We start from the raw sequence: 15,978 nt of genomic DNA on the forward strand, positions 1-15,978 counted from the left end.
GGATCCTACAAAAATTAAAAGTACAACTACCATATAACCCAGCAATTCCACCTCTGGGTATTTATCTGAAGAAATCTAAAACACTAATTTGAAAAGATATATGTACCCCTATGTTCACTGCAGCGCTATTTACAACAGCCAATATATGGAATGCTCATTAATATATGATTAGATAAAGAAGATGTGGTACATATATACACTGGAATATTCTCTGCCATAAACAAGAGTGAAACCTCACCATTTGCAACAACATGGATGGACCTACAGGGTATTATGCTAACTGAAATAAGTCAGATGGAGAAAGACAAATACTATGTGATCTCACTTATATGTGGACTCTAAAGAACAAAATAAACACACAGACAACAACAAAAACCAGAAACACTCATAGATACAGAGAACAAACTAATGCTTACAAAATGAGAGACGGGTTAAGGGGCTGGGTGAAAAACATGAAAGCAGTAAAATACAAATTGGTATTTACAAAATAGTCATGGGGATGTAAAGTACAGCATAGGGAATATAGTCAATAATGCTATAATAACTATGTATAGTGCCAGGTGGGTACCAGACTAATTGAGGGGATCACCTCATAAATTATATAAATGTCTAACCACTATGTTGCACACTTAAAACTAGCATAAAACTATATTAAATGTCAACTATAATTGAAAAATAAAAAATTAGAAGATTTTCATTCCAAAAGTAGAAGGCATAGAGAGATTATTGTGCGAGTTACAAAATCAGGGAGTTTTGATCAGGTTAATCCTCCTTTTGTTCATATTGACTCAAAACAGAATCATCTGCATGCATTAATAGTTCGGTGAGGGTGGCTGCTATGTTAGTCTGATGATTTGAGCATGAGATAGTTGTCCTTAATAAGTGATAACACCTTGAGAGCTTGCAACATCGACTATATGATACGGAGTTTCCATGAGTCCTTTGCCCCCAGGAAAGGCTGACTGTTCAGTTCATGCTAGAGTTGATTAGACTCTGACATCATAAAAAGAAATCACAAACCATAACTTGTATGGAACATTACAGTAGAGGATCAAAGGACTTAACAGGTAACTTTCATTATGTGACCATTATGAGAAAAGTTTAAAAAAAGGAAAGAGAGACCATGAGGAAAACACTACAAAAGCTAGGAAGCACCTTACAAAGGGAGAGAAAACATTTTAATCTTATTTAGAACACTTTTTTTTAAACACAGTATTAAATTCTTTACTTTTTAAAAAACATTTGTAATTTTTCAGATATTCTTTCTTAGCAAAAAAAGTGAACAAAGAAATAGATTCAGATGAAAAAACTTTCATGAAAAAATGAAAATAAGATGATACCCTACAAGAGAGAATTTCTTTCGTGTCATCAGTGATTATCTAATTGAATTTAACCTCAACCTGCCTGTGAGGCTATTTAATTTTATGATTCTATATTCCAATTTCATTTATTATTTGTTTATAACTCTATTCTTTAAAAATCTGCTTGAATTCTATGTTCTAGAAAGTTGTTTTTGTTAAACTGGATCTACAGATTTCTGGTTATTTCTTAGGTTCAGCTCACATATTCTATCTATCCATCCATCTATCCATCCATCCATCCATCCATCCATCCATCCATCCATCCAACCACACAACCAATCAACAATTATTAAGTGCCTATTTATGTGTCAAGGATTGTTCTAGTCTCAAAATATAAAACAGTAAACAGATAATATCCTTGTTTTCCTGAAACTTATATTCTGGTGTAGAAGATAAAATTAATAACACGACTTCTGAATGATACCATGTAATGGAGAGAGCGTGGCCCCTTCTGACAGGATGGCTCAAAAAGGCCTTACATAGATCCTTTTGCTATTCTGCTGCCTTGGCTATCTGTATAAAGTGTCTGCCTGCCCTTGATCAAAATTTCCCCATTTTCTCATTTGCAGGTCTTTATCTTCTGCTTCCTTTACAATCTCCTGATCAGGCAATTTCCTGAATGATGTTCTATATGCATTGATTAATGGTGCTTGAGTTGGAATTATATTTTAGATGATAATTATAACAAATATGTCAGGCACCATATCTTAATGAAACTGCTTTTCTCCTCCTCTTGGAAGACCCTCATTCATAAGACCAGCATACAGACAACCACAGAGGAATAAAGAATGGAAACTACTATAGGGCTCTAAGATTTTTTTGATCACCAATCTTAGCATCACATTATTACATAATTGAGAACACATACATATATAGAAAAAAATATTTGAAATTCACGTTATTTTACATTTAAATGTAAATTTAAGTAAATTTAATGTAAATTTGAATGTTACGCACTATATGCATTTACCTTAACAGCTGAATTATTTTCATAAAATATGTCAGTAAAAATAAGTGACTCTGGGAGAGAGGCAATCTCTAAGAATAAGTAGATGTGGGTTCTGATGCGGCTTCATTACGGCTGCCCTGTAAAATGAAGGTTTGAACTGATAATCAAACCTTCAAAATGTTTTAGTAATTAAACCCTTTATACAAATAAAAATTTATGCAGCATCCCACTGCATAAAACAGAGATGCTCTGAAACCAAAGAGAGGGAATAAGTTCTCCTTGTCTAGGTCTATAACAGTTTTATCTTGTTTTGGACACTACACAGATTTCACAGAGCCCTACTTCAGCCTCACCTTCCTCTTGTGGTTCTACTGGAGTATTGTAAAGTCATAGCCTGATCATAAAGTGTAGAGTTAGTCCTAACAATTAGTGACCCATCATGACATCGGGATTCTGAGATTTGCTACAGACGTACGATGTCTTACTAACTAGAAACCTTGATGTCCCTGAGAATCAAGTTTATACTGACTGCTCAGACATGAAACTCCAGGCTGTGCCAGACTCCAGCTCCCTCACGACTCATTGCAGGATGCTGGAAATCATCACCTGCTGATTTGTTCTTTAAGGAACCTAGAAGTCCTTCTCTGTAATTTTGGCAGAATTGTTCTCAACTCTCACAGGACTCTACGACAATACTGAATAAACGTATCTCTCTGTCAGAAAAATGGCCAAACCTTTGAAAGTCTTTTGTTGTTACAAAGAAGAGTGTCTATTTATGAAACTCTGAAACAGCTACCCCCTCCTGAGACGGAATTACTACCAGAAACAAAAGAAATCTTTAAAAAATACATCTAATTCAGAGTCCACAAAAATGCTCTAGAAGAATAGAGTAAGGTATTATTTAAAAGGACCAGTCTGCAACAGAAGAGCTACAATGGAAAAGAAAATATGTTTACTGAATTAAATATTGCCAGTGGGCAGAAACAGCAGAAAACCAAATTGGTAGAGAGGAAGTGGGATCTTGAAACCCGGTAAACCCACAGAGATAAATCTACATAATTGTTAGAAATGTGACTCTGAAGTTGACTATAATTTATTTTCTTTTAAAGAGGTAATAATCTATGTAATTTTAAATGATGAAGAGTAACACCCCAAATTATGCCTTAAAAATCTGGAAAAAGTGATAAGCAGAGAGAACCAAGTTCCTTGTCTTTCATAAAGTAGGGTTAAAATATAGATCTTTTATTGGTTCTAATGGTTAAATACAATTTTAACTTTAAGGTAAACTTTAGTAGAATTAATAATGCCATTAAGAATCATAGGGGAAGGGAGAGACAGTTTTTTTTAGATTTTACAATTATGCTTGAAGCAAACAATAAAGATTTTTAATTGTGCAAAGGTGTTATATTGACTCTCATACATAACTGTGAAGAACAGATTTTATAAATTAAATATTGTGAATATAATACATATGCTCAAAACATGCAAACAAAAAACCAAAATAACCTTAATGGTCAGACTTCATGCTCCTTGTATGTGGGGACTCTACAGGTATCTCTGTATTTCAATTGTATTTACTGACAAATGGTTGATCAAAACATGTTTACTGGATTGAGATCATTTTACACTGAGATAATAAAAGTGGAACTATAGTACCTTCCCCTGATTATTTTCAGAGAATACAGAACATGTAAATATTCTACGTGAAAGCTTGGCAACAGGGATAGGACTACATGGTAAAACCAGAATAGGGTTTTTATATGATAATATGTACATTCTGCCATCTCATCTGACAGCTGAAAATTAAAAATGGCTGCTGATATAGAGCTAAATTACATTCAGTAAGAATAAAGAAACAAGACTGACACCTTTTAAATATAGAACAAAATATATGCTTTTAAATGTGTAGTTGAAAGAACAAAATGGAACCAAGAATAAAGTGCCTTATTTATGAGAAAATTGAGAAACTGAGGCAGGGATAGGGAAAACTAAGAATACGATTGGTAAAGAAAAAAAACATATTAGAAATTGCTTTTTTTAAAAAAAAAAAGATATTGCTTTTACTGTCTATACATCCTGTTTCATAACAAAGATGTGTAAAAACAGTCATTTAAAATATTTGCCTTCAATTTATTAAAGTTCCGATATGTCATCCTTTCCAATATTTCCTTTCCTTCCCATTTATTGTTAAAAATCAGCAAAATTGATACAAGTAATTAACTCCACACATCACTACAATGTGAGTAATAAAGTTCGAAATATTTTTATTTTATTGCTATTTTATTTATTTTATTTTATTTTGAAGGGGAGAAACCCTTCATATTTAATCTTGAGCCACTTAATTTTTTCCTATGCTTAGCACCTCATAATTTGGATATAAAAATAGCAATTGACATCCACAATTGTTAATCGCAAGACTTTTTAATTTTAACTACAGATGCGTTTTAATTTCTCTTACATTTTAACAAACAACAGCCTTTCTCCACATCATGTTGAATTAATGCCTAGTCCAGTAATCCCTCTGATACTCGTAAGGCATTTTGGAGTGTAAGCTGAATATCTTTTTTTTCCTCTTACTTATCCCATAAGTAATTTGAATTATTTCCTTCCAAAAGACATAGTAAACCTATATAATTAGTTTGTAATTTGTATTGTTGTAAATCTATGTAATTAGTTTGTAATTTGTAATGCAGTCAAGATGGTCTTATAAATTCCTTTCTGGCATTCTCATCATAAAACCTAGAAACACCAATCAAAGATATGTCAATACAGCTTAGAAATTCAAAAATCAAAAATTTTAGGATGAAATTATTGCTAAATCAGACACTGACATAAGACATGAGCAGGGTACTTCTAAATGTATACAGCTAATATGTCTAAAAATGTGTTCTCTTACATTTCTGCCAAAGAATCCCCTCAAGAATCTGGCCGAAGAACACTAACCGTAAGTTAAAGGTGCAAAGTTTGTTACCACTGGGAGGGTTACAGACTTGATCTTAATAATTTTCTTCAATAAACAATGAAAAAGGAAAAAGGAGGAATAAAGTTGAGAGGGATTATTTCAGGAAAACGGCCAAAAGAATGTTAATGATAGGTATGACAGAGAGCCCTAAAATCCATAGTACAATTGTTTAAAAAGGAGACATAAATGCCTTACCCCAGCCTATCAAGGTGAAGCCCCACAGGTAATTGGTGTCAGAAAAGAAAGCCACAAAGATTAGACTATGCAGGTAGAGACCTTCCACCAAGATCCAATAGTAGTTTGTAGCCAAGAAGTAAATAAACATCACAACAGCGATCTTGCACCCAACCTGTTATAAATAAACAGGAATTGCATCATATTAGAACTCCTACTTGAACAGGATGCCAACATTAGATCACTAAAAAGCAATTCTTCGGTTTCTTTCTTTTATAATCTAATGTCTCCTGTACATAGCAAGGCCAACACTGTTGGAAGAGACCAGAACAAAATTACTTTCCCATAGCATTTTTAAGACTATAGGTTTGATTCTATGTTTAAAATAAGACTTTTTTTTTTTACTTTAGAAGTTACAAAAAAGTCACTTTTCCTTAATTTTTCCTGTGTAAAAAATTATGCATGATCATTAGAGAAAATTAAGAAAGTACAGAAAAGCATAGAAAAGCAAATATTATCCATCATTCTACCATAAATTTATTTTATGCTGGTCTTTTATTTTTATGCCCCAAAAGTTAATGACTTAAAACAATAAATATTTGATACATCTTACGAATCTATGGATTGCCTAGATGATTCTGCTGATCAACTAATCTTGGCTAGTCTCATTCATAAAGGTCTAACCTCAACTGGTACACTATCACATCCACTTCATTCTATTGTGTAAAACATGTCACAAAGTCAGTCCAGAATCAGAATCAGCAGGAATACAAAGTTACAAGGCAAAGGGCAGAGATACAGATAGGGTATTAATTTGCACCAACATGACAATTAATCTACTATACTGAATTTCCAGATATATTGCTTTAATGATCTAATTAACTGAAGAATTGGGTTATTCTATTTACTAAATAATACCAGGACCTTTAAAGCAGAATCAAGTACCATGGAATCTTCCACTGAACCAAGTTTCTGAGTCTACAATAAAGGAACTAAATGTCATGGGCTTTTAAATCCCAAGCTGCTGGTTTTTAAAGCGGGCTTCTTACTTTTGCAAGTGGTGACAGCTGCTATGGACCTTACATCAAAGGCCATTCCAATCATGTCCTTTTTGAAGCTTCCATTCCAGAATGTTCTTGAGAAAACAGCCCAAGCACTTTTTTTTTTTTAACTTTTTAAAATTTATTTTAAGTGTGTTTTTCCAGGACCCATCAGCTCCGAATCAAGTAGTTGTCTCAATCTAGTTGTGGAGGGCCCAGCTCACAGTGGCCCATGTGGGCATCGAACAGGCATCCTTGTTGTTAAGAGCACCGCGCTCTAATCAACTAAGCCAACTGGCCACCCCGAGCCCAAGCACTTTTAATAATCTAAGATGATGAGTGATTAGACATGAGAGTTGAGGACAGAATCGAAATAGTAAACATCACTATACAAATCGGTCACCTATTCCAGTTAGTTCTCACAGATAAGCTAAGCCAAAACAAGTTAACATGTATTTAGTGGACTGTGAGATTTCACTTACTTGTAATGTTATACGAATCAGTCATGAGAGAAAATGGTGAAAACACTTACATATTGTGATCTGTCCATAGAAGGCGCTTTTTCTATGAAATTTTGTAGGTCGTCCTGCATTATCAGGGACTGCAGCTCCTTTACCCCTAGGTGAGCGTGGACCACTCGGTCCTTGACAAAGATGCTTGCAGCTCTCAGTATGAAAGATACAAATAAGTGCAGGTGGATATAGTTCCTAGTGCAATGTAATCGTCTATGGAGAGAAAAATATTCAGTATATAGATTCGGATAAAATGAGAAATGGGGAAAGAAACTACACGAACGACCCCAAGCTCTTCCCACAACAGAGGAAAGAAATAGTAAACTGGAACAAAGACAGAAAGACATTATTATATATTTCCAATAGGAACAACTGGGATCAAAAACTAAAATGTAACTTTTGGAAATTAATTTCAATTATATCAATACATTTGTACAAATAAGTGGATACAAAAATAAACCACAATAAATGCAATAAATACTATTGCTTTATATATGATAGATAACTTTTGAGATTATTTAAAATGTGAATTTCTGTCCAAATGCACCAAAATCATTTGGGAAAATTCAACTCTGCATCACTGTGCAAACAGATACACTGCAGTGCAGATCTGTTGGTTTGACTGTTTCATACTGCTTTGACGCTTCAGATTTCTGACAAACCCCTGAATTCCTCATAAAAAATAAATCTTCAAAGTCAAATAATAACACTAAGCTGAATTCAAAAACTTATATTGGGCAAAGTATCTGGGGCCACAAATCGTGAAATCTCTCTGTCATCGATGGATAAAAATGCAAATGGGAATCACTCACCTGAAGTAACCAATGATGAGAATAGCCACAGCCAGGGAACCAAAGGAGATGGAATATCCAATAGTGTACATGACATAGAGGCGTTCAAAGAATTCTTGCTGCAGGGGAAGGGATTTCATTAGAAAAGCAGGTTTGAACATATCAGTCGATATAGATAAAAATTGTGCTTTACCTGTTTAGAGATAGGCAATGTGTTATCACATTCATATTTTATAGATTATTCATCTGGTCTTCCTTTTATTTCCTAAATTCAAATAAGGGTTAAAGATGTAATGACAATATTTGGTGTTTCCTATTGCTTAAGTGAGGACAAATTAAATGTTGCAATATTTACTTCATATATTTTTGTATTGTTCATTTTAACTAATTGGAATTGTATATCTAACATGTGATATATGGGATAAACTAAACACATATTACAGGACTATTTTAAAAGGACACTGGTAAAAAGAATATGTCATTTAGGGAATATTATTTCTAGTTTTAACTTTTTTATTGAGCTGTAATTTACATGAATTAAAATGTACAAATCTTAAATGAGTTTGATGGGTTTTGACAAACAAAGTTAAAAAAAACCACCCACCATCCACCCTCAACTAACTACTCTTCCAATTTTTTTTAATTAAAATGTATTGGGGTGACAATGGTTAGTAAAATTACATAGGTTTCAAGTACACATTTCTGTAATACATCATCTATATATCAGATTTTCCAATTTCTGTCACCACAAATTAGCTCTATCTGTTCATGTACTTATATACTTTTTAACTGTTCTTGGAGTCCTCAGATCTAATATATACTCTTTTAGTGAACATACCATTTTTGATACTCAGTGATATTGCATGAATCAACAGTTCATGCCTGTTTAATTTTTTTATTTTAAAATAATTATAGATTCACAAGAAATGGAAAAAATAGTAAGAAAGGTGCACCCAGTATCCTCCAATGGTTAAATCTAACATAATTACACTAAAATGTCAAAACCAGGAATTTGACATTGGTACAATTTGTGTGTTTATAGTTCTGTGTTATCACATACATAAATTTTTGTAACCATCACTGCAATCAAGATACAGAACTATTCCATCACCACAAAGATCTCCCTTATGCTGTCCCTTTACAATCACATCTACCTTTCTCTTTTCCACCATCCCCGACACCTGGCAACCATTTATCTGTTTTCTACCTCTGTAATTTTGTCACTTCATAAATATTAGACAAATGGAATCATACAGTATGTGACATTTTGAGTTTGGCTTTTTTCTTTTAGAGTAGTGAACTCAAGATCCATTTAAGTTGTTGCATGTATCACATTTGTTCTCCTTTATTGCTGAATAGTGCTGTACACTATGTATGTAACCTACTTATATCATCATATTTGTAATGAGTTTCAAACTTTGTATATAGCATATGTTTGGGTCATGTTTTTTAATAGACTCAATCTCTGTTAACTGGTATATTTAGACCACTTTTTAAAAATATAATAATGTGTTAAAACTAAGTCCATGCATTTACTTATTATTTTCTGTTGTTCTATTTTTATTTTCTCTTTTATTTTTCCTGCCACCCTGTGGATTATTTAAACGTTTTGTAGAATTTCATTCTATCTTGATGAACTGTTGTTGTGTGCTTTAAAAGAATGTGAATTTTGTAGTTTTGGGATATAGTATTCTATAAATGTCATTTTAATCAAATTGAAAGATATAATTACAGATGTTCTGTCTAATTGCTCTATCAATTACTGAGAGAATCGTATTTTTAAAAATTCCAACATGAATGGATTTAGCTATGTCTCTCTTTAGCTCTGACCATTTTTGTTTCATGTAATTTGAAACTTCTAAATGCATGCATATTTCTGTCATAAAGTCCAACTTCCTTATGCTTAGAGTATGCACAGCATATACCTTTTCCACCCTTTTAATTTCAAAGTATGTGTTATCTTTACATTTATCTGTATCTTTATATTTAAAGCACATTATTTGATGACAGCGTATAATTGAGTCATACTTTTTATTATCTGTTCTGACAACTTCTGCCTTTTAAGTGAAGTTTTTAGTCCATTTACATTTAATACAATCATTGCTATGGTTGGGTTTAAGTTTACCATATTTGTATTTGCATTCTATATGCACTATCTTTTCTTTGTTTTTCTGTACCTACTTTCTTACCTTTTATTGGTTGGGGGGTGTCAATAAAGTATTTCTTAGTATTTCACTTGTATTATTTTTTTCACAGTTACTACAGAGACTTGATTATGCATCCTGAACTTATCAGAGTCTACATTTAAATAATATTGAACTATTTCACAAACTATATAAGAACTTTATAATTGTATATTTAATTTTGCTTCTTCAGCCTTTGTCCCATTTAGATTTTCTTCTACATAATTTATAAACTCTAATAAGAGGCTATTATGTTTGCTTTAAGCAGTCAATAGATTTTTAAATGAATCATGTTTTGGACATAGTTAAAAAGATAGATAAAATTATAGCAATAAATAAGGATAGGTGTATAAGTTTTTGGATTTTTTTAGCCTATCATTTTTATCCACATATATACCTATTCGGGTATTCCTCGTTCCTTCCTGCCAATCTGTGTTTCCATCTGATATATTTCCCTTCTGTCTAGAAAACTTTTTTAAAGCATTTCTTACACTGAAGGCCTAATAAGGATGAATTCTCTCAGAATTTTTCTGTCTGAAAAATATCATTATTTTACCTTTCTCTTAATGCATATTAATCACTTTAAATATGTCATTCCACTGTATTCTGGCCTCATTGTTTCTGAATAAAAGACAGGTGTCTTTTTTTATTGTTGTTTCCTTGAATTTAATGTGGCTTTTTTCTCTCACTCCTTTCAAGATTTTCTTTTTACCTTGATTTATATCAGTGTAACTATTATGGGTCCAAGCATGGCTTTCTCTTTATTTACCCTGCCAAAAGTCTGCTGAATTTCTGGGACATGTGCATTGATTTCATCCATTTAAAAAATTATTGGTCATTGTCCTCACAAATCTTTTCTCTCTCTCTCTCTCTCTCTCTCTCTCTCTCTCTCTCTCTCTCTCTCTCTCTCTCTCACACACACACACACACACACACATACACACACACACACACATATCTCTTTACCTTTAATTTCACATGCACTAGACAATTATTTATTATCTCACAAATCAGATGGTTCAGGCTTTCGAATTTATTTTTTCTCCTAAAGCTTTAGTTGGATAATTTCTATTGACCTCTCTGCAAGGTCAATGATCTTTTATAATGCTGTGTCCAGTATGCTGTTGAGCATGACAAATGAATTCTTCATTTTTGAATTGAGTATTTCAATTCTAGAATTCCTATTTGGTTATTTTTTTTTTTAAAGTTTTCATTTCTCTGCTGATTTCCCCATCTGTTTTATGCCCCCTTTTCACTAAATCATCTAACTTATTTATAATAGTTATTAAGTACTCATTTGCAAATTCTAACATCTGGGTCATCTGTTTCTTTCTGCTCTTATTTTTACTCTAAATTTTGGGTCTCTGCCTTGTAATTTTTTAATTACATTCTGGGCATTGTAGATAAAACAATAGTAAAGACTGAGCGTATAATATTAACAACCTGAAAAGGGCAGACATCTTCTTCTATCAGGCTTCCCACATGGGGTGGCTAGATTATTCTGTTGTTAAACTGGAGGTGGGATTTGTCATAGTTTTTCTTTTTTGTTATGACTCATTTACCCTGGTTTTAGGTTTTGAGAGCCAAATCAAGACTTTTCCTTCAGCAAACCCCAGGATCTAAGCACCAGCATCTTCTGGTGACCACTATATGAGTTTTAGTCCATCTGACACTTTTCCAAGCCACAGAAGAACTCTTTCAGGTTTTTGAATCATCCATCATCTTTTAAGTTGGGATGTTTCATCTTTTAAGTTGGGATGTTTTTAAGTTGGGAGTTTCACTTTGCTCTCCAGCTCTGTCCTCGGCTTTCCGCATCTCAGGAGATTTCCCTCCACCCTGATGCTCTGCCCCAGTCCTCAGCTAGCCACAGCCTTGCTTTAGAAGAAGGCCTCTGTGCCTAGGAACCATTTTTCTCAGCTCTATTTTGTCAGGCTGCTGACTTTCACACAATGAGATCTATGCACCTTGGGGATTTCCTGCCCCTCCCTGAACTATGAGCTGCAGTAGTCATGCACTTTAGTGAGGGGCTCCATGTGCCTCAACACATGTCTTTCCACTCCTATGTTCTGTCCCATGCCTTCAGCCAACTGCTGTCTTTCACTCTGTGAATCCCCTGGCCTTTGGCATACTGCCTCCACGCACTCAGTGAAGGCCCCATGGAAACAACTGGCTGGTGGGTGAGAGATCACTAGGACTAGGACGCACTCCTTGGAATTCTAAGCCTTTATGCCAACCCTTGTCTGTTAAAAGTTGGTTTAAAAGTCTGACTTTTCTTTTCTATCTCTTTCTATGGTCTGGTTGCACCTCTTCTGTTGCAGACCCAGGGATGAATGCAGCCATGGGTCTCCTCTCACAGGAAGGGCCTGTCCACCTCTCAAAATGAATTTGGTTCATTTTCATTTCTTGGCCTTCTTAGCTCACTGATAAGTTTTCACAAATTATTGATTTTGCATCTAACCATTTATTCTATTATCACAACTTCCTACAACCTGAGTAGAAGACTTTGCCTTTTGTTCCTTTTTTTTAAATATTTACTACATATTATTTTCTGTTAATAAATAAAATGTTAAAACTTTTATAGAAAATATTTGGATAATGTGTCAAATACAAAATAGAAGAGAAAAAACTCCTGAATTCTCACCAACCAAAAAGCAACACTGTTAGTATTTCATGTATTTCTTTTCATTCTGTTTTAATGCATCATTTCCTATTGTTTTGAGCATCTTCATCCCCAACTTATATACATTTATTACCTGATTTTTTTTCAGTTAACTGTATAAGAAAAGAATTTCCCAAGGCCACAAACTCTTTGATAAAAATTATATATTTGAGATTACTTAACTAGTTCATCATTGGAAATTTTAATTCTTCAGAATATCCATAATAATTATTCATTGTTCAATGAACATTTTTTCTGTTTAGTCCCCCCAATACACACACTCCAAATCTTTATGCTTAGAACTTAGAAGTAATATTATAACATCAAAGGACATGACCCTTTGAAGTTTTTTAATATACATTGCTAAATTGCTTTCCAGAAATGCATATAGCCTTTAAACATGATGTACATTATATGATAATTTATACAATATGCTACTGTTTTAAATACCATACACTAAGGAATTTGATAATATTGTGGTCTATCGTAAGAATTCTTTTCTTTCTTTTTATTAAAAGTAATTATCTCATTTAGTCAAGCCAATGACATAGAAATTATTCAAAGAACAAAATGATAGATGTTTTAAAAAATTATCATCTTTTTTTCCACCACAAAGATGTCACATTTATTCTAAATGCACATTTTTTTTAAATTTTTCCTTTCTTGTACAAAAAATTCTCTTTATAATCATTAATAATTAATATCTCACAAATAAGTAATATATTTTTTTCCTACAGTATATCAAAACAGGAGGCATCTAGTTTTCTTATTATAGGATCTTTGCTGAAGTTGTCTCAAACTTTGCTTAAGTGTTGTAAACAATAGAAATACTCTTTATATTTTTAAATAAGTAGATAAAATTATTTATGCCAACAAAATTCTTCAAATTTTCAGTTAACTTTTAAATCACTTTTATATGAAATAGTATATACTTCGGTATATTACTATCCTTAGCTATCTTGAATCTTGGTCTACATAGCAATCACAAAGAATGGTTATAAAATTAGAGTTCAGTGTACATAAAACCAGGATTTAATTTAAAGGCCACTTAAAACCTGTGAAAGACTCTCATTTGTCATCATTTAATGCACAAATAAATTCTTCACAGAGTACACTAAATATTGTGAATGCTTCTTTGTGTCAATGAAATTGAAATAATTTTGAAGCGTTTTATATAAAGTCATTGTTGGCTTTAGTTCAATTGTATATAGCAATCTCCTCACATTGACTAATTTTATCTAAGTTTGTCAATGATGAAATAACAAACTGAAGGTCTTTCAGCACCTTTCTAAAAAACTCATTTAGGTTGTAGTGCTTTGTGTTAGAAAAGAAAACAGTTAAGAAAGAAGTTCTGACTATTAATGCAAAATCAAAGAAATCTACCCACCAATCTCTCCCTCTCTGCTACCCCTCAAAAATCATTAAGCATAAAGAAAAATGTCTATGTTGGGTGAGTTTATGTATAATGACTGTTCTCAGGGTCCTCGTAAAAATAATTTATACATCAATTTAAACATTCTCACTCCCAGCACCATATGTATATATCATCATGCATTTTACTCATGAGGTCTGAGCGATAGGAATTTAAGCATGACTTTTAAAGCACCACAAATAACTTAAAAGTATCTAGAAGCTTTCAAAGTTTACATATGATTGCTATCCCAGAAACTGCACTGACGAGGAATTTATAGATCAGGGCTCTGCTTTAGACCCTGCCATCAGTGAGCTGTGTCACTTTGACCAACACTTGATCTCTGGTTCTGAGTTGACTCATATATGTAAAATTAAGGTTTCATGTCAGAAGACCTGTAAGATGCTCCTCACTCCTCTTTAATTCTTACAACTCTAATCTATTTTTTTTTAAGGAGGGTGCAGCTCACAGTGGCCCATGAGGGGATCGAACCGGCAATCTTGGTGTTATCAGCACCACGCTCTAATCAACTGAGCTAACCAGCCACCCTTCTAATCTTTAATATACTAATGAAATCTCCTACTGGCAAATCCTAGGATATGGAAAGTACATCTCTGAAATATAAAATTCCTCCTGGAGTATAGAATAAGATGAGATGCAGCCATTTATAGGTAGTCAAAAGAAATCGTGAATCATGTTGCTGTTTTAATACATAATTTTTATACATAACATAGCATAATATAATGCAATATAAATATAGCATAATGTAATATAATATACACAGAGATACATATTTATAAATATACATGTATATATCTCAGCCAGGTAACTTTAACCTAAAGAAAACACCAGAATGTTTCAGGTCTTGGACTTTTCCTTAACAAGGTATCTGAAAAGATTCCAAACTTGCTTTTTCTTTTAAGATCTTTGTGTCATAGAATAAAAGAGTTTTTATATACAATGGTTGACAATCAAAAATTGCATAAAATCATTATTCTGTTTCCCCGTAGGGGTGCACTAATATAAAATTACTATTACCTTTCCTATGTTGATATCTGGCTGCAGAAAGCGAAGGCAGTCTGAATAATTAGCCCATGTTTTATTTAAACTGTGCATAAAATCCCATGTTCCATTGGGGTTACAGTGTCGGAAAGCAACTCCTATAAAGACATGAAGAAAAACAGTGAGATTGGTCCCTTAGACCTTTACAAAAAAAAATTTTTTTAAGTAAATTTCTGTTCCAAATTAACCATTTCAGAAAAATTCAATACCTTTATGATTGAAGTCATAAATATACGGAGGGCACGGGACAGCCGATATTTTCCCCACTGTTCCTCTGGGCCAGCAAATGAGTCCATCCCATTCTGGGAAACAATTTCCCTCTGATGAGGAAAAATATTGAAAAGCAAATAAATAAAAAAATGCAGTTGGAACCAGAGTAAATTCATTCAAAATACAAAATTTCAGGTCACTGCCTATAGCAAAATGTAAAACAAATTGGTAGTTTTGGAAACTAGCGTGAGGTAGATAGAATGCAAATGCCTCAAAATTCATCCACTTAGCCTCACTGATAGGAACATGTGATTTGCATAAATTAAAAATATTTTAGTGATTCCAGTATGTATGAGTTATAGCAATTAAAATATATGAAACATTGGAATTCATTGTGAACAATTTCTGTAGTAAAATTCTTCCAAGTATAATAGTTGTAGCTATTAATACATTTTTTACCCTAGATTTCTTTTAAAAATTGCTGTTAAAAAATATGTCATCTGAAACAGATTAAGATTTGGGTTTGCCTTTTCCCCAATAATTTTAGTAATTTCTTTGAGTCTAACACTCATTTTAAACAAAACTCTCATAAGCTCTACTCTCCTCAAGATGCATCCAGAACTCTATCGCTTCTCACAACCTCCATGGTCACCATTATGGTCCA

General features: G+C 33.0%; 1 protein-coding gene across 1 annotated transcript in view; it reads right to left on the bottom strand.

Annotated features, from left to right (window-relative positions):
• Positions 1 to 15,978, bottom strand: part of PTH2R (parathyroid hormone 2 receptor) — a 55,240-nt gene that overhangs the window by 20,045 nt on the left and 19,217 nt on the right. The window contains exons 3-7 of the mRNA XM_033112415.1: positions 15,314 to 15,424; positions 15,081 to 15,202; positions 7,811 to 7,908; positions 7,019 to 7,211; positions 5,468 to 5,621 (exon numbers count right to left, since the gene is read on the bottom strand). Of these exons, the coding sequence (XP_032968306.1) occupies positions 5,468 to 5,621; positions 7,019 to 7,211; positions 7,811 to 7,908; positions 15,081 to 15,202; positions 15,314 to 15,424 (678 nt within the window). The remainder of the gene's footprint in view (positions 1 to 5,467; positions 5,622 to 7,018; positions 7,212 to 7,810; positions 7,909 to 15,080; positions 15,203 to 15,313; positions 15,425 to 15,978) is intronic.

The sequence above is a fragment of the Rhinolophus ferrumequinum genome, chromosome 8 (assembly GCF_004115265.2).
Source record: "Rhinolophus ferrumequinum isolate MPI-CBG mRhiFer1 chromosome 8, mRhiFer1_v1.p, whole genome shotgun sequence".
Classification (NCBI taxonomy): domain Eukaryota; kingdom Metazoa; phylum Chordata; class Mammalia; order Chiroptera; family Rhinolophidae; genus Rhinolophus; species Rhinolophus ferrumequinum.